The 21,662-nt window shown below is 24.9% G+C and overlaps 1 protein-coding gene and 1 pseudogene across 1 annotated transcript; one reads left to right on the forward strand and one right to left on the reverse strand.

Moving 5' to 3' along the window:
* Nucleotides 1-6,225, reverse strand: part of LOC113558149 — a 14,768-nt pseudogene extending 8,543 nt beyond the window's left edge.
* Nucleotides 6,226-12,578: 6,353 nt separating this feature from the next.
* On the forward strand, nt 12,579-17,465 carry LOC113557184. The gene is made up of 7 exons (XM_028188669.1): nt 12,579-12,764; nt 12,915-12,923; nt 13,940-13,966; nt 14,208-14,249; nt 14,463-14,540; nt 16,549-16,596; nt 17,434-17,465. The coding sequence occupies exons 1-7, from the start codon at nt 12,638-12,640 to the stop codon at nt 17,463-17,465; spliced, it is 363 nt and encodes a 120-aa protein (XP_028044470.1). The 5' UTR covers nt 12,579-12,637.
* The last annotated feature ends 4,197 nt before the right edge of the window (nt 17,466-21,662 follow it).

Genomic DNA, 21,662 nt, shown 5'->3' on the forward strand with positions numbered 1-21,662 from the left:
ATTTTTCTATGACCAAAGTTTTTTAATTTATAACAAAATTAAATTTGTTGATAACTATCATCACAATAGGCTCTCTTTATATTATGTCATTTATATGTATATTTTGAAATTCTTATAAGATTTTTAACTAATACAAGTCTAAAGAATAGACTATTTAAATTGAATACAATTTTAAATTTTAAAAATAATATATTAGTTCAATATTATATGATATTCAATTTTAGTGAGATGAATTTTGGTTACTTTATCTTATCAAACATAAAGATAATATAAGGACTTATCAATACATATTTAAATCGTTTAATATTTATTGTTAAAATTATCATTTATTAAAATAGCATTCAATATTGATTGTATTAATATTAAATTCGTAAAATTATAAATTTTAAAACAGAGAATGTTACTAAAGTATTTGATGGTAAGAAAATGATTATTTAACTAAAACATGTACTTGAAATTAAAAGTCATAATGTGACATTAAGATCCTTGAATCTTGACTAATCAAAATTTCACTAATTGATACATAATTATATGAACCATGATACGGCGGTACCATAAAATAAAAATATTCGAATAGTATATTGTGTATTTTATTATAAAATATTTATCATAATAAATGTGTCTCAATAGTAAATAAAATTATAAAAACATACTTAAATATAATGAATATAAAAAAATTTTAATTTTAATTATAGTTTTATATTATAATCAAAATAATTGTTGATCAATTTTATTTTTTTTTTAATTGTTATGAAATTAAATTAGTATAATATTAGTTGATAATGCTGTGTACCCAAATTATGTTTTTGTAAATTAATGATTAAACTGTCTACTTAATATAAATTCATTTTAAAGCCACATTTCAATTAATTACACGTTCCAATAAGTTATCGCTGAGAGTTAAATAAATATGAATAAAGTTCCTAGATTAATTCAAAGTACAAAAGGTAGTATATTATGCTAGATTACAGGTTATTATCACATATTGTAAGACTATATGTATACTATATTTGTAGCTCGTCATGGACTTTATCACGGCTACATCGCAATTATTTTTATTATATTATAGTCAATGAACTTTTTATACATTATATCAAAAACTCTTGAAAAATTCCATAGAAAAATTCCAAACTTGTGGGTAACTACTACTAGGAGTCGTCAATTCTATACCTATGCACTTTTATAAGTGATAAATCCCTATACGTGAAACTATTTATGGTGTATCACTGTAGTGTAAACAATCCAATATCGAAAATAAAAAACCACTACACACATCTTATACAACTCGATTTTCAAATTAAACCTAAAAGGGGTATAGTAACTCCTACGTTATATTTAAAATACCACCGAAAAATATTTAATTATAGTAGATCAAGTCCAAATACCTATTATTTGATGTAATAAGTATTATTTATTTATTAGCGGGACAATCCATACAAAAATATGATAAAAGTGATTGATTTAAGTAAGAAAGTTATCATAGTTTTATTTACAACTTTAATAATTAATTAAGTCAATAGAACTGAAATTATGAAGAAAATAAATAGTTTAAATGCATTGTTATTGATTTTTTCACCATTTTCAATGTTATCTATGTTTTTTAAAGGGAGTAGATTATGTTCAGGGGCGCCATTTGTAGGGGGAGCACCAGGTATACTTTGGCTCCCCAATTTTTTTTTCGAGTCTTTATTGGCCTGGATTAAATATACAATGTGCCGCTCGACCGCATGGGTAAGGCCTGTAGCCTTACGAGTAAAGAAATTAAAATATATATTATAAATTGTTATGAATACTATATAATGCATATGTATTTAATATAAATGTATAATATTATATTATTATGTATCGGAGATAGGTTATAATATAATATATTTATTATTTTTTAGATTCTTATTAGATTATAGCATGATTATACGTATATGAATCGATTGATCATTGATCAAAGCTATTTCATACGTTCCGGATAAGGTTTTTTCGTTAGTAGGTATAAATGCGGTATAATAATATATAGTATAAATATAGATATATATAAATATATATGATACCTAGATTCGTACCGGCGTATGTGGTTATTCCATTATACAATATTATGCTTGTAATTCAGAATAATTCTATATTTCTAACATTTCTATGATATCGTTACAAACTACATATACGGTTGCAGTTAGTATAATAATATTATATCTTCAATGGGTGACAGACAATTAAGTGATAGCGATAGAAAAGAGGATTCTAACAAAATAAATTAGCCGAATCAGTAGATAGATATTCTAAAGTAAAAACTAGAAGCTATAAGCTTGAATAGCATAATTAGTTTAAAAAACTAATATATTTTGTATGGAAAATTGTATTATTTTTTATTATAATATGTTAATAAATAAATATAATATATAAATTTTATTTGAAATAAATTTCATTGATTAAATATAAGTACCTTGTATGTTTAAGTATGTTTAATTTATATACCTTGTATTTTGTATGTATAATATAATTATTAATTATTGTTGTTTTACAACCTATACCGCTTGCTACCTTCCACTTTAGTTACAAGTGTTAAGCCTGAAATCCTGAGGACTGGATGCCAACCTCAACCTGTGAGTATTAAGTCATTTATTTTTATTATTAATTTTGTTATTTTTAATGCAGATACTGCAATAATGATAAAATAAAGTTCAAGATAACTACCCATATGTCTCCTTTGTAATTACTAGTCACTGCTTTGGTCCACTCCTTTCACTGCTTTGGTTTAACTTATCAACAGCTCTAGTTCACCGACTCTAATAGACATACAACGGTTTCGCTGATCTCAATAAATAATACCAACCTTCTGGGACAATAGTTTAATTTGCAAATAAGCTAAATACTGCAATAGGGAATAAGTTCGTTCTTTTAGATACGTCAAACTCGCCACCGGTTTTCGGCCCGTAGTTGGTGATCACGGTCGGCCATCATACTACAATATTGGTCACAGACGTATTGATTACTGTGCTCCGGGTTATGATATCGTTATTATGCCACCATTGACATTTTTATGTCATGATACGATGTGGGAACTCTTATGCACTTTCAGCTCATCAGCTACTCCGACGTTGTTTTCAATTACCATTCGTTTGGTGAAAACCGTTCTTAGAAGTCCCTTATGACTTAGGTTAGGTAATGTAATAATTAGGAATAAGCAAAAACTAGAAATTTATTTATGATTATTAACATCTTCATATTTTTTTCTATAGATGTTAAACACATAAAAGGTAAAAAAAATAAGATATAGACTAAATTTTTTTTTTTTATTATTAATTAATCCGCGGCAACGAAGGTCATTGGATGGTTTTTATTCATGTGTAATGAGGAGGACGGTAGGTTGAAACACGTTTTTTTTATGTATGGCAAGGATTTGTCACTAAAATCCCAGGTGGTCAGAGTGTTTCCGCAGTTGAGTGTACAATCGCACCACACCAAGCCACAAATATAGTCTAAATTATAATTTAGATTTAATAAGTGGATATTACAGCATTTGACGTGTATCTACTTATCTTTTCGCGTCATATGCTATAACTGATATAAATACAATTTATTATAATCATATCACCACCGATTTAATAACAAATTTAAATTATAACAGGTACTTAATTTGAGAAGTTAATTCTCTTCACTCTAGATATGATCAAGCTAATTAAATATTTAGTGGTGGTCAATTTTAGAACGGTTAGAATAGTGGTCCAGAGCTTATAACCGTTAATCTCTGTAAATTCTGTCTATAGACCACTGGTTTTTTATAAGCAGAGAAAACAGTTATGTGTGACATGTGCAAATGATAATACTCGAGTTTCTCGATGTTGAATAATACCTTATGTATCTGTGTTTTTGCAATAACTCCGTGTAAGTAGGAACAACTAGTTCTGGTAAAATTTAAAAAAAAAACAAATTTTTTTTTTCAAAAAGTCACACAAATATATGATTTACTGGCTATTGGTAGCTGGCTGGATAAATTAATAAATAATTTTGTATTTACATATCAATCAACTTTTAACGTTACATTTTAAGTTTTCTTCACTACGATGGGCATTTGACATTATTCAGTGATTTTTATACTATACTCTCTGATCCAACATTACATCAGCCGTTCAAAAAACTGATGGAAAATAAACATTTAACGTTATCATGAAAATCTAAGATACAACAAATGCAAAAATATAGTTTTGAATAGTGCATTTAATGACATATTTTATAATTATATTTTATTGTAGAAACATTCAAGAAAGAATGGAAAGGTAAATTATTTTATGCAACAATTTTCAATACCACTCATATTCTTAACTTTTTAATACTATGTACACTGTATATTTTAGTCATAAAAATAGTTACAATAGAAATCGTTTATAATGACGTTCAAGTGCCAAATCTATTACAAAACAGTACATTATATTATTATTATACTTTTATCAAAATGCATTTTAACTATATATATATATATATATATATATATATATATAGAGATCTATTATTTCAAAGTAAGTTTAATTATTATACTTATTTAGAACAAATTTTGTTTATAACAATTATGCAGTATTTTCATTTATAATTTTGCAATATGTTTTATCTTATATTTCAAATAGACATATAATTTTACACTGATCTTTTTTTCCTTATTTTAAAATTCTTTCTTGTCATAAACTATTTTAGATTTCTATTAAGATCTGTAGGTATACGTGGATATTATAGATCTGCAACTTGTCCATGTTCACAAAAATGAGTCATTCCATATGTAATGACAGGATCATAATAATAACCAATGATAATCGATATAAAATATTAGCATATATAAGTATATAACAAATGCATTTTTATTTTTTTTTTTTGAGAATTGTAACTATAAATAACTAAGCCTGGCATGTCACTATAGAGCCGTTGTTTTTATAAACTTTTTCTACTGTATAATGAATCATATAGCAAAAAATGTTTAGACTGAAAATTAATTTGTGGTGTTAAATAATCTATATAGTTTAATACATTATGAAATACATTTTTTTCTTTTTTTTTAGAAGAAGCACAGAGTTACTTCGAATATCTTATAAGCTTACAACAATCAATTTAGAAAGTTTGTATTTTAGTGGTGAACACTAATTGATAATAATATATATATTTTTTTTATCTAATTTAATCATAAAATAACAACACTGTATGCGTGGATGCTAAATCTCAAATTATTCAATTTACCGAGAATAGGCTAACGTTTAACAATAAATAGCTCAAATTTTGATAATCTATAAATAATAAAAATAATTGCATTATATTATAAACACTATGTTTTTATTTTTGTTTGTAGCCTTACCAGAATTGGATGTTACTACCTGGTGCAATAATTATATCCCTAATTTAATCGAAAGAAAAAATCAACAAATTAACGACACCATTGAAGAACACTGAACTGAATATATTGAGCCCATCCAAGAAAATATCAAGATCATCGAGGTTAGACTAAATGACAATGAAAAGCATATTAATTTATTGTAACGATCGTAGAAATTTAACTTAATTTATTATATTGTATGTTGAAATTTTTAATTTAAAAATAAATAACATTTATAATCCACGTAACCCGTTTCTTATGTACTCCTTAGTATTTACTTGTGGGTCCCAAGTGTTAGTCGCTTATAAATTATTTATCTATTTCTTTGAAGGGTAGAGTATTATTAATATAATTTTAAAATACAAAAAAAAGCTCTTAAGTATATAAAATATATAATTATTATAGTATGAATGATAGTCGTGTTTGCGTATACGTATAATAGTATAGCACTTAGTTATAATATATGCACAGTATACCTTATAGTTCATAAAAGTCATACCTTATAATTCTGTAAATTAAAACATCAACTATCTAATAAATGCAGATAGTATATTATACGAAAAATTTTTTAACAGTATTTAAAAAAACTATGACTTTGTCGAGTGCTTCACAAAATTTACCATAATCGTCAAACTAAAGTGATTATCTTATTTTATATAAATATATGATTATTGATGTTGATGATAATTATATAGTAGATTTGACTTTAATTCTGAATCAATTATACTCGACGTATTTATTCGTTGTATAACGCCATGACAAATAATATTAAAAATATATAATTAAAAATGTTAATAAGTAAAGTTTTCTTAAAATATCTTTAACAAGTAGCTAATGTAAGACTCATCCTTTTATTTTACTATGTACTTACAGATCATCTTCACTAAAAAGCAATGCATTTTTGGTTTAATGAAATATTATTATTATATTTGATAATTCGTTTAACGATCATGCCCTACTAGTATGTAACATGAACATAAATATCATCGGTAATTATAATATAAATTATGAATACTTAGATAAACTAACAACGAATAGGTTCTACTATTTGGTTAATGTGTACAGTAAACAACATGAAATCAATTTGAAATTTCAGGACCACCCTAGTGTAAACATGACTTCCTAATAATAAAACAAACTCTTGTATAAATTATATGTTTCTCAAATGTAATATAGTAACCTTCTAGATAATATTAAAGCAGGAATTCTCCAAATTGATATGACTGATCACTTTCCTACAATCACGCCAATTCCTCTTAATTATATACTACCTTGTGTAGATTACAAACTACTAAACATAAGAATGAAAGACAAAAAGTGGAAAATATCCTCAATGAAAAAAAATAATACTATGGCTCTTAATTTATTTTATGAAAAATTACTTTATATAATTAATGTGCGCACAACTAATAAAAAAATTGTATCTTAAAATAAAAGGCTTAAAAAGTGAATAACTACAGAGCTTTTATGTTCTTTGCGTAACAAAAATGAACTTTAAGTTAAAAAAAATCATCAATGATGATGATTATGATGATTCGTCATAATGAAAAACTACTTAGTTACTATAAAAATTATAAAAACAAACTTAATTCAATTATAAAGTTAGCGAAAAATAAATAGTTAATAAATTAATTTGCAGTACATTCGTAACAGAATAACGTTAATTTAAACATAAAATATTACACGAACATTGAACATAAAACATGACCTTTGAATTGCCCAATTGTACTTAACATATTATATGATATACATTATGCATAACTGTCGCGTATTATCGCGATGTTTTTCATATCTTAATCAATATAATCCATAAAAGTTTTATTGAAAAAAGATATATTTTATCAGAAATAAAATCAAGTACAAGTCTTAGTAAAATTCTGTGTAATAGGATACATCGGATAATGTTTAATAAACAATCGGTGGAATCAACATAAAAAAATATCTGGCGGAATCGATATCAAATCTATAAAAAAAAACCCCCCCGTTTAATCTGTGAGCACGGGCGTAACGGCCGTGACTGACGGCGAGCAAAAATTGTGTGATATTATCCACAATTTCGGTGATGATAACGACTAAATATGGCACAAAATCTGTAACAACCGGCAACAGGATTCCAAAGCGTAAATGAGGCAGTCGGCGGACCACCGCTGCGAAAGTCCTGTGCTGGTACTGTATAATTATCGTTCCATCGGTTATAGTATGTCTGTATCCGGTCACCGCCGATGTCGTACACCTATTATAGTCCAGTGGTTCTCTACGGGGGGTGACATGTCGCCCAAGCGTGACATGACACAGCTTACGGGTGGCACGAAATCCCCACCAGTGTCAAATTTCCTTTTCAATTTATTCAAATCATTATTATTTGTTTCAGTCTTATTTTTTTTTTTTTTTTTTTTAATTTAAAGTTTAAAGAGCCAAAACTTATTAAACAACTCAAATAAAGTGTGTACTTATTATTAATATATATATATTTTTTTTTTTTAATAAAAGTATAATTCTAAAACATATAGTTAGGGCTGTTAAATTTGTTATTTTAATGTTAGGATAACACATTGTTTGATTCTAGTGCGTGACTAAATGTGACATGAATAAAAAAAAAAGGCTGGAAACCACTGACCTATACTGTACCGTAACAGTTGGGTCGACACTCTGTTTACATTTATATTCCAAGTCTCCAAGGTGACTTACCCCGTGGCCCGTGCAATCTCCGCCGGTATCAGAATATTATAATCACAACGGGGCCCGTATCGTGGCCCGCACGCATATCGCAAGTTGCCGTTCCACTGTCGTTTATCTAGCTGATACTGCTGGCTACCGTACACTGTGATAGTCCATCGTGCCGAAAACGTTTTAGATACCGTACTGTTGTAGATCGTTGCACTAATATCGCTAGTTATAGTGATTTATATTTTTTTCTCTTGTAGACGTTCGTAAATTACACGAACCGATGGTAGAATAATCGATTGCGATCTGCAGTAGGTACCTATAGTGATATGATATCCTCTACCTACGATATAATATGTTTATTAGTAGCTAACTATATAAAATAATTTGAGACATGATATTATGCAGTGTAAAAAGTTTGACGTCACAAATTAAAGCAGTCGTAGTTGATTTAAAATTAATATTAGGTATAATATATAACCATTTGCTATATATCTGTTAAACTAAATTATTATTATATTATATTCTACGATTGCATATGTTATAATATGCATTTTTAAAAAGAAAAAGAAAAAGATAATAATGAAACGTTCAAAACATCTATGAAATACAAGTCCATACTACGTTCAACAATTAAAAATCGTTGGTATTTTTTTGAAATTATAGAACAAGCGTAAACTGAACAACAAAGTTCAAACATATATATTATCAAGATTTTTTTTACGTAACCAATCAAAAGGAAACGCCAATGCATGATTCCGCATAATAATGTAAATTTTGAAAGATCTAATACTTTGAGCAGTCACACTATATCTACACCTAATTCATATATTTTTAATATACAATTTATTTTTACTCGTCTTAAATTCACTTTTTATTATTTGGAATTGTTTTAGGTGCTCGTAATAATAATTTAATAATTGAAATGTTTGATAGTCATTAGTCACCGCACAAAACAACATAATATAATAATAATTAATAAGCGCATTAGTTCGACAACGAAATACATTTTTAACTATTGAAAAAATTTGTTTTAGTTGGAAAAAATGTATTTATAAAGTTAAATCGAAAGAACTATAATATTGTATTAAAAAAAAAAACAACAACAACCTGGATATAATATGTTATAACAGGTACAGTATAAATGGAAATACTTTTTATAAAAAAGTATAATATAACATTAAAAGTTAGCTGAAAGATGAGTTTTAAATTTAAAAACTTCACATCTACAATTAAGTGTATAGCTGAAACGATAAATACATATAAAAAGTATAGACCAGTGCTTCTCAGACTGGTGGCCACGGTTCCATAGAAAACCATGGCTATTTGACTTGTAGGCCGTGAAATATTTATTTTATTTAAAATATTTTCAGTTATTTAGTTATTAAATCACCAACCATATTATGATAAATCATTGTTGATAAAGTCTAGTATTAGATAACTGTTATTCAGCGGTAAGAATATGTTTAGACAAAAAAGATAGACAGGGCTCGTCATCATTAAATTACAAAACGTTAAAAGTGTTGCCAGTTAGAGCTCTATATAAGTTATCTGCAATTGTAAATATTTCTAAATCAACTATAAATAAATGTGAAAATAAAAGAGAATTCAGAGCATATGATATAAATATTAAGTACACAAATAAACAATTTGGTCAGAGGTTTATTGATTACTTAGGTCCAGTTATGTATAACTCATTGCCTTTAAATATTAAAAAAAATATTTTTGTTCATTCCACTTTAAAATCTAAAAATATGTTGTACATTAAAAGAATTGTTAAAAATTGATTATTAAGTGAATTTGTTTAAATAAAAACTTTTGTGTAACTTTATCAAATAGTTATCTGTAAAAATTAGTTTTAGTGATATTTGTCAACAAGTAATATTTTATTTTATTTTATTTTATTTTCATTAATACTGGTCAATGTATTGTAACTCATTTAGCACACCACAAACTTTACTTTCTGGGTTAAATTTGTTACTATTTTACACTAATAGCATAGACGAGCGCATAGTTTCAAGTCAGGTGCAACGACCATATTTACCAGAAACAAAATTATGTTTTGCCAACTAACAAAATAGTGCCCAATGCCGTTTTCGTTGGATAACGCGAGTAATATATCTATCTATTATTTTATATCAATTTGAGATATATATTTATCTATAATATAGCATACACGTATACGTGTAAAGGAATGCAATAAATTATACTATTGTTAACCCTTTCACTGCTATGGACGCACATATGCGTCCAATGTAAACGACTTTGGTGTGCTATAGACGCATATACGCGTCCTATCGTTTTAAAAATTAACAAAAGCTGTTATCGATAATGTGACGAATCCAAAGAAACAATAAAAAAAAAATATATGATAAATATTAAAAAAGTTATAAGAAAAATAATTTTTTTGATTTTCCAGGGTTCCCAAATTGTCATTATTTGATAAACTGAAATAATAGTTCATTATCGACTATTTGGAAACCAATCACTAACTTAATTAACTAATACGAGTACCACAGGAGTATTCTTAGTGGGGCCCAGTATTTCATTATATGAAATTAAAATTAATTAAATAAATAAATATCTGCTAAAAAAATATTTAAAAATAAAATTTTATCCCAGCACAGTGCTGTGAACTGGGAAAAAATAATTCTGCAGGGAAAGGATTATGTACAATATATATGTTTATGGTTTTTTTTTTTTTAAGGTGGTCTGAATACTAACTAAGAAGGCCCCTCAAAGATTTAACATATACAAAAACATTTATTTTGTTTTTTTTGTAACAAATAACTGTGAAAAGTTAAATTAATACAAACGAGTACCTAGGTAATTTTTTTCACATTATTTTAACATCATAGAATGTTTTTTTTTTTTAACAAAATACTATTAAATTAATTTAATAGATATACCCTAAAATAAATGCATATATATGGTATATATTTTGCACAAATACCATTCAGCACCTACATATATTGTACAACAGAGCGGTACAATACTTGCCTATCATTTTTTTTTTTTTTTTGATTTATAGGTACACGATATAAAATAGAAAAAATGCTACTTTTGTATCGTTCAAATTCTCAGTAAATCAGAGAATGTAATTGGGAAAAACAAAAAAACTGTAGACTTGTTTTTTTTTTTTTTTTGCACGATAGACAAATTGCATTGAGTTTATTTGAAAAATATTACTCGTTTACGACATATAGCTGACAACAGACTAACAGAGAGTACATGAGCAGGTATGTTTATGTAAATATTTAATTTTTACACCTGAGTTAGTGTATTTTACATTTTTTGTAATGATGTTTTTAAGGTGATAATAAACAAATATATTTTTCTTGTTCTATACGCTCGTTTGAATAAAGAATGTATATTAAGCGTTATTCGTTTTAAAGTTACACCAAAAATACAAAATCGATTTTGTCAAAAATTCCCAATATTTCTTAATTTTTTTTCCCAGGTAAAAAAAATACAAGGAAATTTTATTTTTGACCTCTTTAAAGTATCAACTAGATTCGATTATCTATTTAAAACCATCCTAAAAATAAAAATAATTATATGAAATACTTATCGTATACACATATACAAAAAAAAAAAACACACATCATTGTAAAATCAATACATTCATTGCTTTGCTCAGAACTTAAAATTTAATACATAACATTGTTAACTAGTATAAATGATATGTCATACAAATAAAGATATTTGATCAACTTATAAATATCGTATTTTAGTATCAATAAAAAAAAAATATTATAAATTCAAAATATTTGATTTTATTCTAATTCATTTCGATATTATGATACCTTATAATTTATATCATTAAAATCAATCAAATTATGGATTATAAACATAATAAACGAATAAACTGAAATTAATAATCTGTATAACTATATAATACATTATAGTACCTATAATATTTAATTACTTAGAGATTGAGACTGTACGTAAAAAAAATATCAATAGCAATATTTATTGGAAAAAAATGGTAAAACAGTTTGTAATTAGATACTGTGAAGTGTGAATAATACATTAGGTACAATATACTATTATCTTGGTAAAAAACATAAATCGTAAAAACCGCCATCAAAATATTCGAAACGTTTTCAGTAATCACAATTAACAATTATTTAAAGTTACATTATTTATCACTTCTGTGTGATTGACGATTGTAATAAGTAACAGTAATCGTGTAATAGTGCAGGCTTTTAATGGTGATTTTAGACTACCATTTGATGATTATTGATATGTATTAGTTATTAGCTAAAGCTTAATAATACTATTATTCACACTTTGATTTTGAAATTAATAATTTTATTAAAATATGGTGAATAAACATCAAAAATTCAAAAGTGGTATTTATTTTCAATATATTTTGTATTTTTGATTTTACTTAACCATATGTGTATCACTATAACATATATTTTTTCTTTTGGATTTTACGACAGATGTTGTTTATGCTACAAACATGTTTACTTAATTGTTATAATGAATAAACACCATAATAAATTGGCACTTATTTGGTATTCATAATGATATTCTAGTACCTATTTAGAATCTAATCATTTTAGATATATTCTTTGCAAAGCAATATACTCGTTCTTTGTAGTTATCTGAACAATAACTATGATTTCATTTAAAATTTTAGTTATATTAGCTGTAATATTTGATATAAGCAATTGTACCTTAAAATCAATCGAGGAAGAAAATGTCAAGGAAAAAGAGGACAAGAAAAAAGATTACAATAGTAATGGTATAAAAAATAACAATTATTTTATAACTATATTTAAAATATGAAATTGATATTAACTGATAGGCATAATACTCGTACTAATATGTACGTACTATTCCAATTAATTACTCGTCAATTTTAAATAACAAATAATTTATTTCTATTTTTTAGAATGCACTGGTAAGAACTTCATATCAGTAAATTATTTTTATACATTTTACAATTTATTTGTATAGCTTATAATTATCATGATTAAGTTACTTAAATGTACGTACTGGGATGTCTTTATGATATTTAAACAAAGTTTAAACTATCGTTTCAAGCTTTTATTTTATACTAAAATTTAACTCAATATACAAAATATATTTTTTACTCGAGTACTTATTCTTTTGAACTACCGTTATTTATGAAAATACTCTTGTGTTAGTAGTTATATCAGCATTACGAGAGTATTAAAATTAACTTTTATTATCTATAGATTCTGAGTGTAGTGATGAATGGATTTAACATTCTACGTTTTGGGGGCGTATAATGCTTTGATTTTAAACTTTTGGGATGGTATCTGGTAATAAATTGGCTAGGAAAAAATTAATTACACAATATGATTTAGATAATAAGACGGTCGAGTTTTCTGTCTTCCGTAGTCAACCAATTGCCGACCGTTGCCATAGATACTTGAAATTTTCACCTAATGTTTATATTATCATTTCTTACACATTGTTTAATTTTTAAAATATTTTAAATTATTAATAAACAATTTAAATTTTAAATGTTTTTTTATAATTGTCGATAAATATTTTTAGCTTAGTTAAAAACTTGAAAATTTAATATAAGGCGAGAAACCTAATAAGTTCTTACTTCATACTGAAACCAAAAAATCTTAAATCATAATATAAATAACATTTTATGTTCAAATTGGATGATAAATATATCTTAAAATATAGACTGACAGATCATCTTCAATTAGAATTTTTGTTTTTTTTTTTTAATTTTATTCAAAGTTGACACATAAATTACAATAGCTTATTGACAACTGATGAGGTACACTCAATACCTACTATACATCATAGTGGTTTCTTGTTTTCACACTTTTTTGTTTGATTGTTTTGATTATACGTATTTTTTATAAATTATGTCTTTAAATATATTTTATACTTGCTAATATTGTATTTTTAATGTTGGGAAATTACTAATAGAACAATTAAATAAAGTTGGGTTTCATTGTAAGTAGACATTTGTTACTTATGGTATCACTAAGTGTTGTCAGATTAAGTTTTGAATTTTTTTTATACATATCATCAGATAAAATAGGTAAAACTATTTTATAGTGATTGTACATTTAATATTTATATCTATTATTTCCATTTATATGAAATTTATACCACAGATGAATTTGTGTATAATTTATAAAAGTAATAAACATATAACTATGTTATATTATATATTATGTATAATATTATATAGATACAATTGGATTTTTAAATTACGCCATAACAAGACAATATGGTAAGTAATTTAGAGTACTAATATTTTATAAATTAAAAAGATGTCATATGCCTATTAAAAAGAAATTAAATACATATTCTGTTACATAATGTTATATTATTGATTACCAGTGTCTGTATCAATGTAAATAACGAATAAATTATAACCATTTTTTTTTCATAAATTTTGTAATAATTCATATTTTCGGATCATCATGGAAAATTGTACGCCCAGATAATGAAAGTGAATATATTTATTACGCGAGTAAAGCGTTGAACATTGAGAACAACGGTATTTTATCTGCTGAATATGGTAAATTTATTAATTTAATATACTAATATACTGAAACTATGAACAACCTCGTCTAAAATTTAAACTATTTAGTTAACTATAAAATCTTTTAGAATTGAAATATAACGTTCAGTATTTGTACATATTTAATTTTCAATCTAGATATTATAAGTACCTTAAAAAATACAAATTAATAATACATTTATTTTTTTTAATTATCAAAATCAAATATATTTTGACTAATCATAGATTCACATTCAATTCACACCAAATCGAAATTTTCAAATGATCATTCTGATAGAGAATATTAAATTACGTGATTAAGTCTAGTTTTCTATCATCACCTTCATTTTGATCAACCACATTTTTATATATTTTTGAATTAATTTTTTCTAAGTTTGTAATTACACGCAATAGAACATAATTTTCCTGTATTTTCAATTATAAATTATAATTATATGTTTCGTATTTTTTAATAAATCTAGGAGTACCTATTACAATCTCCTCTTGATTTCAGCTTACACGGCTGGGGTTGATAAATTCACCACTGATACTTTTGACAAATAAATACGTCAACCTAAAAGCATCCACTACTTCATTTGTTCAAACTTTTATTCCTCAAAAAACTTTACTATAAATGCCTTTGTAGTGCCGCAACTAGGTTTTTTTATTCATAAAACCTAATAAAATATTATAAGATTATCAATTTATACATATTTTGTAACAGTGCATATACTGATAAGTAATTTTATTTAGGAACCAATTCGAACAGTTAAATACTGGAACGTAATTTTTCGGGAACCAATTCATACACTTTATTTGACCCAATAATCAATTCCGCGTTGATCATTTTAATATTATGCTCCTCGGCATATTTCCTAAATTTTAGGTAGATAAATATATGGGTAAATATCCAAAGAAAACTGACTTACCCATTGGGTATTTGCTATTTACTGGTGTCACATTATTATTATAGACATTTTAAAATTATGTTTTTAATTTATTTTTCCAAGCTATAAGCATAATTATTTATTACTAAATTATTAAATCAATCAGACTTTTGTTGGTTAAAAAAACCCTACCATATAACAACTGTTGACGGAATGGTCACACAGCTCAACAGCTGGTCATGACGCGCGCAGTCATCGGTTCAAACCTCGGCATAGTGTAAAAAAATAGTACTGTGTATTCCCCCACCATCGTTCCGGTTACTAACGCTGCCTCCACTTGACCCATTCTGTTGGAAATAACGTCCACACATATAAAAATTCTCTTCATGAAAAAGGGGATAGTAGTGCACTAGAACACACTCTACCTCATCACTCTAGTGATTAGACATTTACAGAAACTGATAACTGATAAAATAAGTCACTTATTCAATAAACAAATAATGAAAAGTGTATCCATATCCAACCTACAACTCTTCAAACTGTTTTGAAAACTCAAAATATAACTATATAAGTAATTATATTAAGATATTAAAAAATACATTTAAAAAAAATATATTGTACCCAAGCAATATAATTATAATTTATAATGTTTATAATGACAAGATAAACGATTCTAGTGATCACCACCAATAAACATTATAATATTACCATGTGGCAACTCACCCAACTAAATTAAATGAAGTTAAAGGTTTAAGTAAAAGGTTGAATACGACTGAGATAATCACAATTGGCATGTGTCATGTGTGCCGGTAATATACCTTTTACATAAATAAATATTATTTTATGATTTATCATCGGTGTTATACATATCTTATCTAAGTATTAAGAGTAGTTATCATAGTTGATATATTTTTATCAAATAATCAAAAACAATTTTAGTATACTATTAAGGATTTTATAATCTAATTCATCGGTTTAGTAAATTATTTGTTTCAATGGGGTCAATAAATATTTTAATAAACAATTAGTAATAAATAATACAATACGAATGAACATTATAAATGTTTAAAATTAAAATTAAAATAACTATGAGTTCTAAAATGTATAAATTATAATATTTATTTATTAATTATTGGCAGATTTTATATTAAAATACTTTGATACCGCCAATAAATATACATCATTGGGTAAGTATTATTCTCAAATGTATCTGTTTTCATAATTATACATACAAATAATTTATAGAATTCATACAAAATCTGTTATTTAGATATGTTTGTATTTTTATGTTTATAATATAAAAAATGAAAAAATTTACATAATAACCAAATAACATATTCTTGTATCCGTTTTTTACAGCACCAACGATAGACACTCCAATAATATTTTGCAGTGAGTAATAGTTAAAACATATTCAATATAAAGTATCTATGTTAATATTATAAGCTCAAATTGTATAATTATAAAATGTTTCAGCATAATATTTTGTATCAAAGAATAGTATAAATAGTTTTGTAATACATAAATCTTTCTATTAATCTAAATATCTTAAACAAAAATTATACACGTAGACATGTTATGATAGAAAATATGAAATATATTATGTCTCTATAGTTTATACTATTAGTTAAATTATAAATAAGAAAATCGTAATTTTTCATTTGAATAATCAATCATATCAAACGAACTTCAAACAATTAGGTATACAATTTAATCACAAAAATGTATTTTCAAAATTTTCCATTTTGGTATCATAAGAATAACCTATGCCTGTGAAAAACCTCATACTAAATTTTCAAATGTTTAGAACCAAGAATCATTTTTATAGATTGTATAGTTATATTTAGCTCCAAAATGTGATACCTGTCAGATAAATAATAATATAACATAATATAAAAAAAACTAGCCGTCATTGAACATTCAATACCACATTCCTCCCAAAATTTAAAATGTAAATGATTATCTTTAGTAAATTTACAGTTTAATTAATACTATTAAAATAATAAATTGTCTTATCATTTCAGATAAAAGATGTAAGCCTAAAAATCGTATTTAAATTTATAATATTTTACAATTTATCATTATAACTTATAAGAACATTAATTTATAATTCGAACATATTTATTAATTAAAATAATTATACGTAAATTAAATGCGTGTATAAATTATTAAAAATTAATTTACAAACAATTGATTTAATAACATTTTGCAAATTAATGCATAATATAATGACAACAGTAGGTTAGTAAGTACCTATTTTTTTAAACAATCATAATATAGAGACCGACAGTTTATAGTCAAATAATTTTGTATTTTATGTTTTCGATAAATTTTTTATTTAAAATATGATCATAAGTGAAACACGATAACAACATTGCCTGCTAAGTTCGTTTAAAATGGCTTTAAGCTAACGTATTTCTCATAATATACAAAGTACGAAACCAATAAGAATATCTAAACATTGCTTGATCAAAGTTGCATTGAATAGACTAAATCAAAAAATTTTATTGTTCAAGTATACAATAGATATATATATAGCAAATTGGCGTTGGGCAACGTCGCAACGATACAATATTGTGTATCGATATCGTTCCGATTTTTCCGATGTTATATCGCGATATTGTAATTTGTTTGATATCAATATCGTATCGAATTATATTTTCATAAATTTATTAATAAAATTTAGTATTTGATATTTATTATTGGTACGCCAAAATCGTAAACTTTTAACATACGTACTTCCTTTATTCTTTATTATTTATTATAATTATTAATTAAACGTTGGTTACTAATTAATAAGAAATTATTTTCAGGTAATTAAATTTTAAAGTTCAGTTTCAAGTTCCTCCCAAATCCAAGTTTTGTCTTCATCTGATACACGCTCGACAAAAAATTTATTTTTATCTAATATAACACTACTATCATTAATTTTAAATCCAAATTTTTTCCAAATATCACTCTGGGTAGAGGCACCAATATTAATTCACTCATCGCTGTAATTTTACACATTTTTGTCACAATGTACAAACTTTATCAGCTGATAAATAGTATTATTTATTAGTTATTGGTTAATGGTGTATTACATAGCACACACAATACAATTTACGAAAGCTTAGAATCTAAAAATAAAATGTATTTCTAAAAAAATTATTAAATTTGATATCACGATATATCATACAATTATAGAACGATATCGGTGTCGAAAATGTGTTACGATATCGATATCGCATCGAATTATCGATATCGTTGCCTATCACTAATGCAAATACTAATTACACATTAACATGAACAGTATAATAGACAATTAATCCGTTACATAACAAATGTTAGAAACTACATGGGAACTATTAAAAATAGAAACAGGAAAGGCTACATTAAAAAACTTTGGCATTCTTCAACCCACTTATAATGAACAATATTTTTTCTGATAATTCGATCTATCATTTTGACATTTTTATAAATAAATATTACTGCTAGTGCTAGTTATAGTTATTAAGAAATTAAGCAATTTTTTGTGGCTTATAGTATGTTTTTTAATAAAATATTTCTTAACTCAACAATTAGAAATGTTGTTTTTTTTTTATATTAATCTTGGTCATAACAAATCATAGCATTATAATATTCACAAATATATTATTTTTACATTTGCAGATTTATCTGAGAAACCGCATATTGTTTTTGGTATTGTCTTAATACATTTATTTTCTATTAGAATAAATCTTAAATATACATTTTTTTTTTATTTTGAAGAATTCTATAACGTTATAGTTTAAATTAATTTATACTATCATTACATTTTTGAAAATTATACTAAATTTTTTATTGAAATAATAATAGTGCTGTGACAAATATTTGAATAATGTATAATTTACTGAAAGCAGCTACTGAATCTTTATATGATAAAATGTTCATATTATTATAGTTTATAAAAGTTTATTACACTTGACTTTTAATATTAAATTGTAACACTAAATAAAAAAATGAAAATAATACAATTTCATAATATTGTATTTGTAAAATATAATTTAATTACATTTATACAGGCTTATTTCAGTCGAACCAAAACAAAGAAAAGGAAAAAAGTGAGTTATATATAATTTCTGTACTTATTATATATTCATGTTATCTAATAGCTAATACTTCTATAATAATTGTATAATCAATTTAATCGCTGAATGAAGCTTATTTAGTCTAGTAGTTTTTAAAATTAAGTTATTTTTTAAAATATTAAAAAATGAATGAATGAAGAATTATTTAATCTTGAAGTATATCAATAATCATCATTAACCTATAAGTACATGGAATTTACAAAAGATGTAAAAAGTTGATTATTGCATATTTATTGAGTATTTAGCATAATTTTGTACTATAAACCATTTAATAAAATTTGTTGAATGTAAACAACACACCCTATAGTATGTAGATTATAAGTAAAATTATTCACACTGTAGTTCGGCAGACGCTGAATAGGCATTTTTGTATAACTAGCATATTCTCTCTATGTAGTAGTCTGTAGGACAATCAGTCGTTGTTTTATATTACGCCTCGGAGCACTATAGTTATTCGTTTCAATTATACATATTATTATATTATTACATATATCCGATCTTATTATTATTTACCTTTAGCTTCTGTATATCTGGTGTACTTTAACAAAATTTAAGATCAAAATATTTTTTTCTATTATCTATGATTTATAAGTTTTACATTCAACGCTCGTATCAAAGTCTAAAATTAGTATAAATTTAGACTAATAATGAATAAATTAAAGTAGAAATAATATAATTATTTAAATACTATTTTGGTAGATATATTTTTATTATTTTATTTAATATCAGTAAAGATATTACCATAGGCCTCATTGAGTTTAAACTCGTGTGGAGGCCTAAGAGTTATCTTATGTAAAACACATTTACATTTTTCTTTTTATATACTAAAATACACAATAAAAAATCAAAAACAGAAATGCAATATTATAGTTTGGACAACAAAAATAAACAAACAAATTAACACGAAAAAAAAATGGAAATATAAAACATATTAATCGTGATACTTCAATATTGTAGCATCGTATTATTCGTATTCATGGTGATATATATACATATCTTGAACTTCTGTAAATATAATGTATAATTTATTAAAACTTAAAACTATTTATATTAGAATGTAATGCTTACAATTAGTTGCAAACCGTAATGACTTAATAAAGCATTCATAATAAATAATAATAATATGATTCATGACTATTCGATGATGGCTCTAGCCAAGTATATAATAACAAAAATAGTGAAATTAAATTTATTTAGCTTTTCTGACTCCACAAAATATGGAAATAGCAATAATACTAATAAGCGTTTTAAAACATTTAAAACAATTAAACAATAATTGTCCGATACTACATTGCTGATACACATACACATACTGGAACGGCTGGTTCCCTAGACATTCACACAATTCAGTAACACGTATAATAAAAAACTCTCAGTAAATTTGTACACATACCTAATTGGAATTTTATTATTTGTGAAGTATATAATACCAAAATTAAAAAAAAAAACATTTAGGTATAATGTTACTGAATTGACCGATTGACTAACTGTATTCTAAAACCCAAATCGTAGTATGTCAATAATTTAATTACGACTTACATTTATACTTTCACAGAACTTAAAAGTAAGTTTATAATAGTATTGACTATTTACTTAATTTAAAATAAAACAAAGGTCAACCACATTGCATATTTAATATAAAGCTATTTAGTAAACTTTAAAAAATAAAATTATATATTTTTTAATCATCACCTCTAACATTAACAAATCAACAATAATAGCTAGTATTAGCTCTCTATTAGCTAGAATCAATTTCAAGCCATGCCTACTTTTAAAAGCTTACTTGATTTAACTAATAATTAATAACGCTAACTCAAATTATCATAGTTCTTCCATATTTAATAATTTGCTAAAAAAAGATATAATAGCTATTGAAAAGAAAAATTATAATTATATTCTGTTCTACTGTAAATATAGTTGAATTAAATACTTGTACGTCTTTAAATCACTAAATATTTGTTTAATTTATAATTTATTTTTAGTTTCAGTCTGTAAAAGTAAGATTAATTGTTAATTATTATTTGTTTAACCTAATCAGTAATCTTATGGTAACGATGTGATAAATTAAAATATTAAAAATTAAAATACTTTATCAATGCCGTAATAACTAATCATAACGGATCTAAAATCAAAAATGTTTTTTA

The sequence above is a fragment of the Rhopalosiphum maidis genome, chromosome 3 (assembly GCF_003676215.2).
Source record: "Rhopalosiphum maidis isolate BTI-1 chromosome 3, ASM367621v3, whole genome shotgun sequence".
NCBI classification, from domain to species: domain Eukaryota; kingdom Metazoa; phylum Arthropoda; class Insecta; order Hemiptera; family Aphididae; genus Rhopalosiphum; species Rhopalosiphum maidis.

Bases quoted from the DNA above. Each gene is read 5' to 3' on its own strand.
- LOC113557184 (XM_028188669.1), top strand. From the start codon at position 12,638: ATGATTTCATTTAAAATTTTAGTTATATTAGCTGTAATATTTGATATA. The intron at 14,250-14,462 runs GTAAGTAATTTA...TTGTACGCCCAG, and splicing joins CGCCATAACAAGACAATATG to ATAATGAAAGTGAATATATT. The intron at 14,541-16,548 runs GTAAATTTATTA...AATTATTGGCAG, and splicing joins TATTTTATCTGCTGAATATG to ATTTTATATTAAAATACTTT.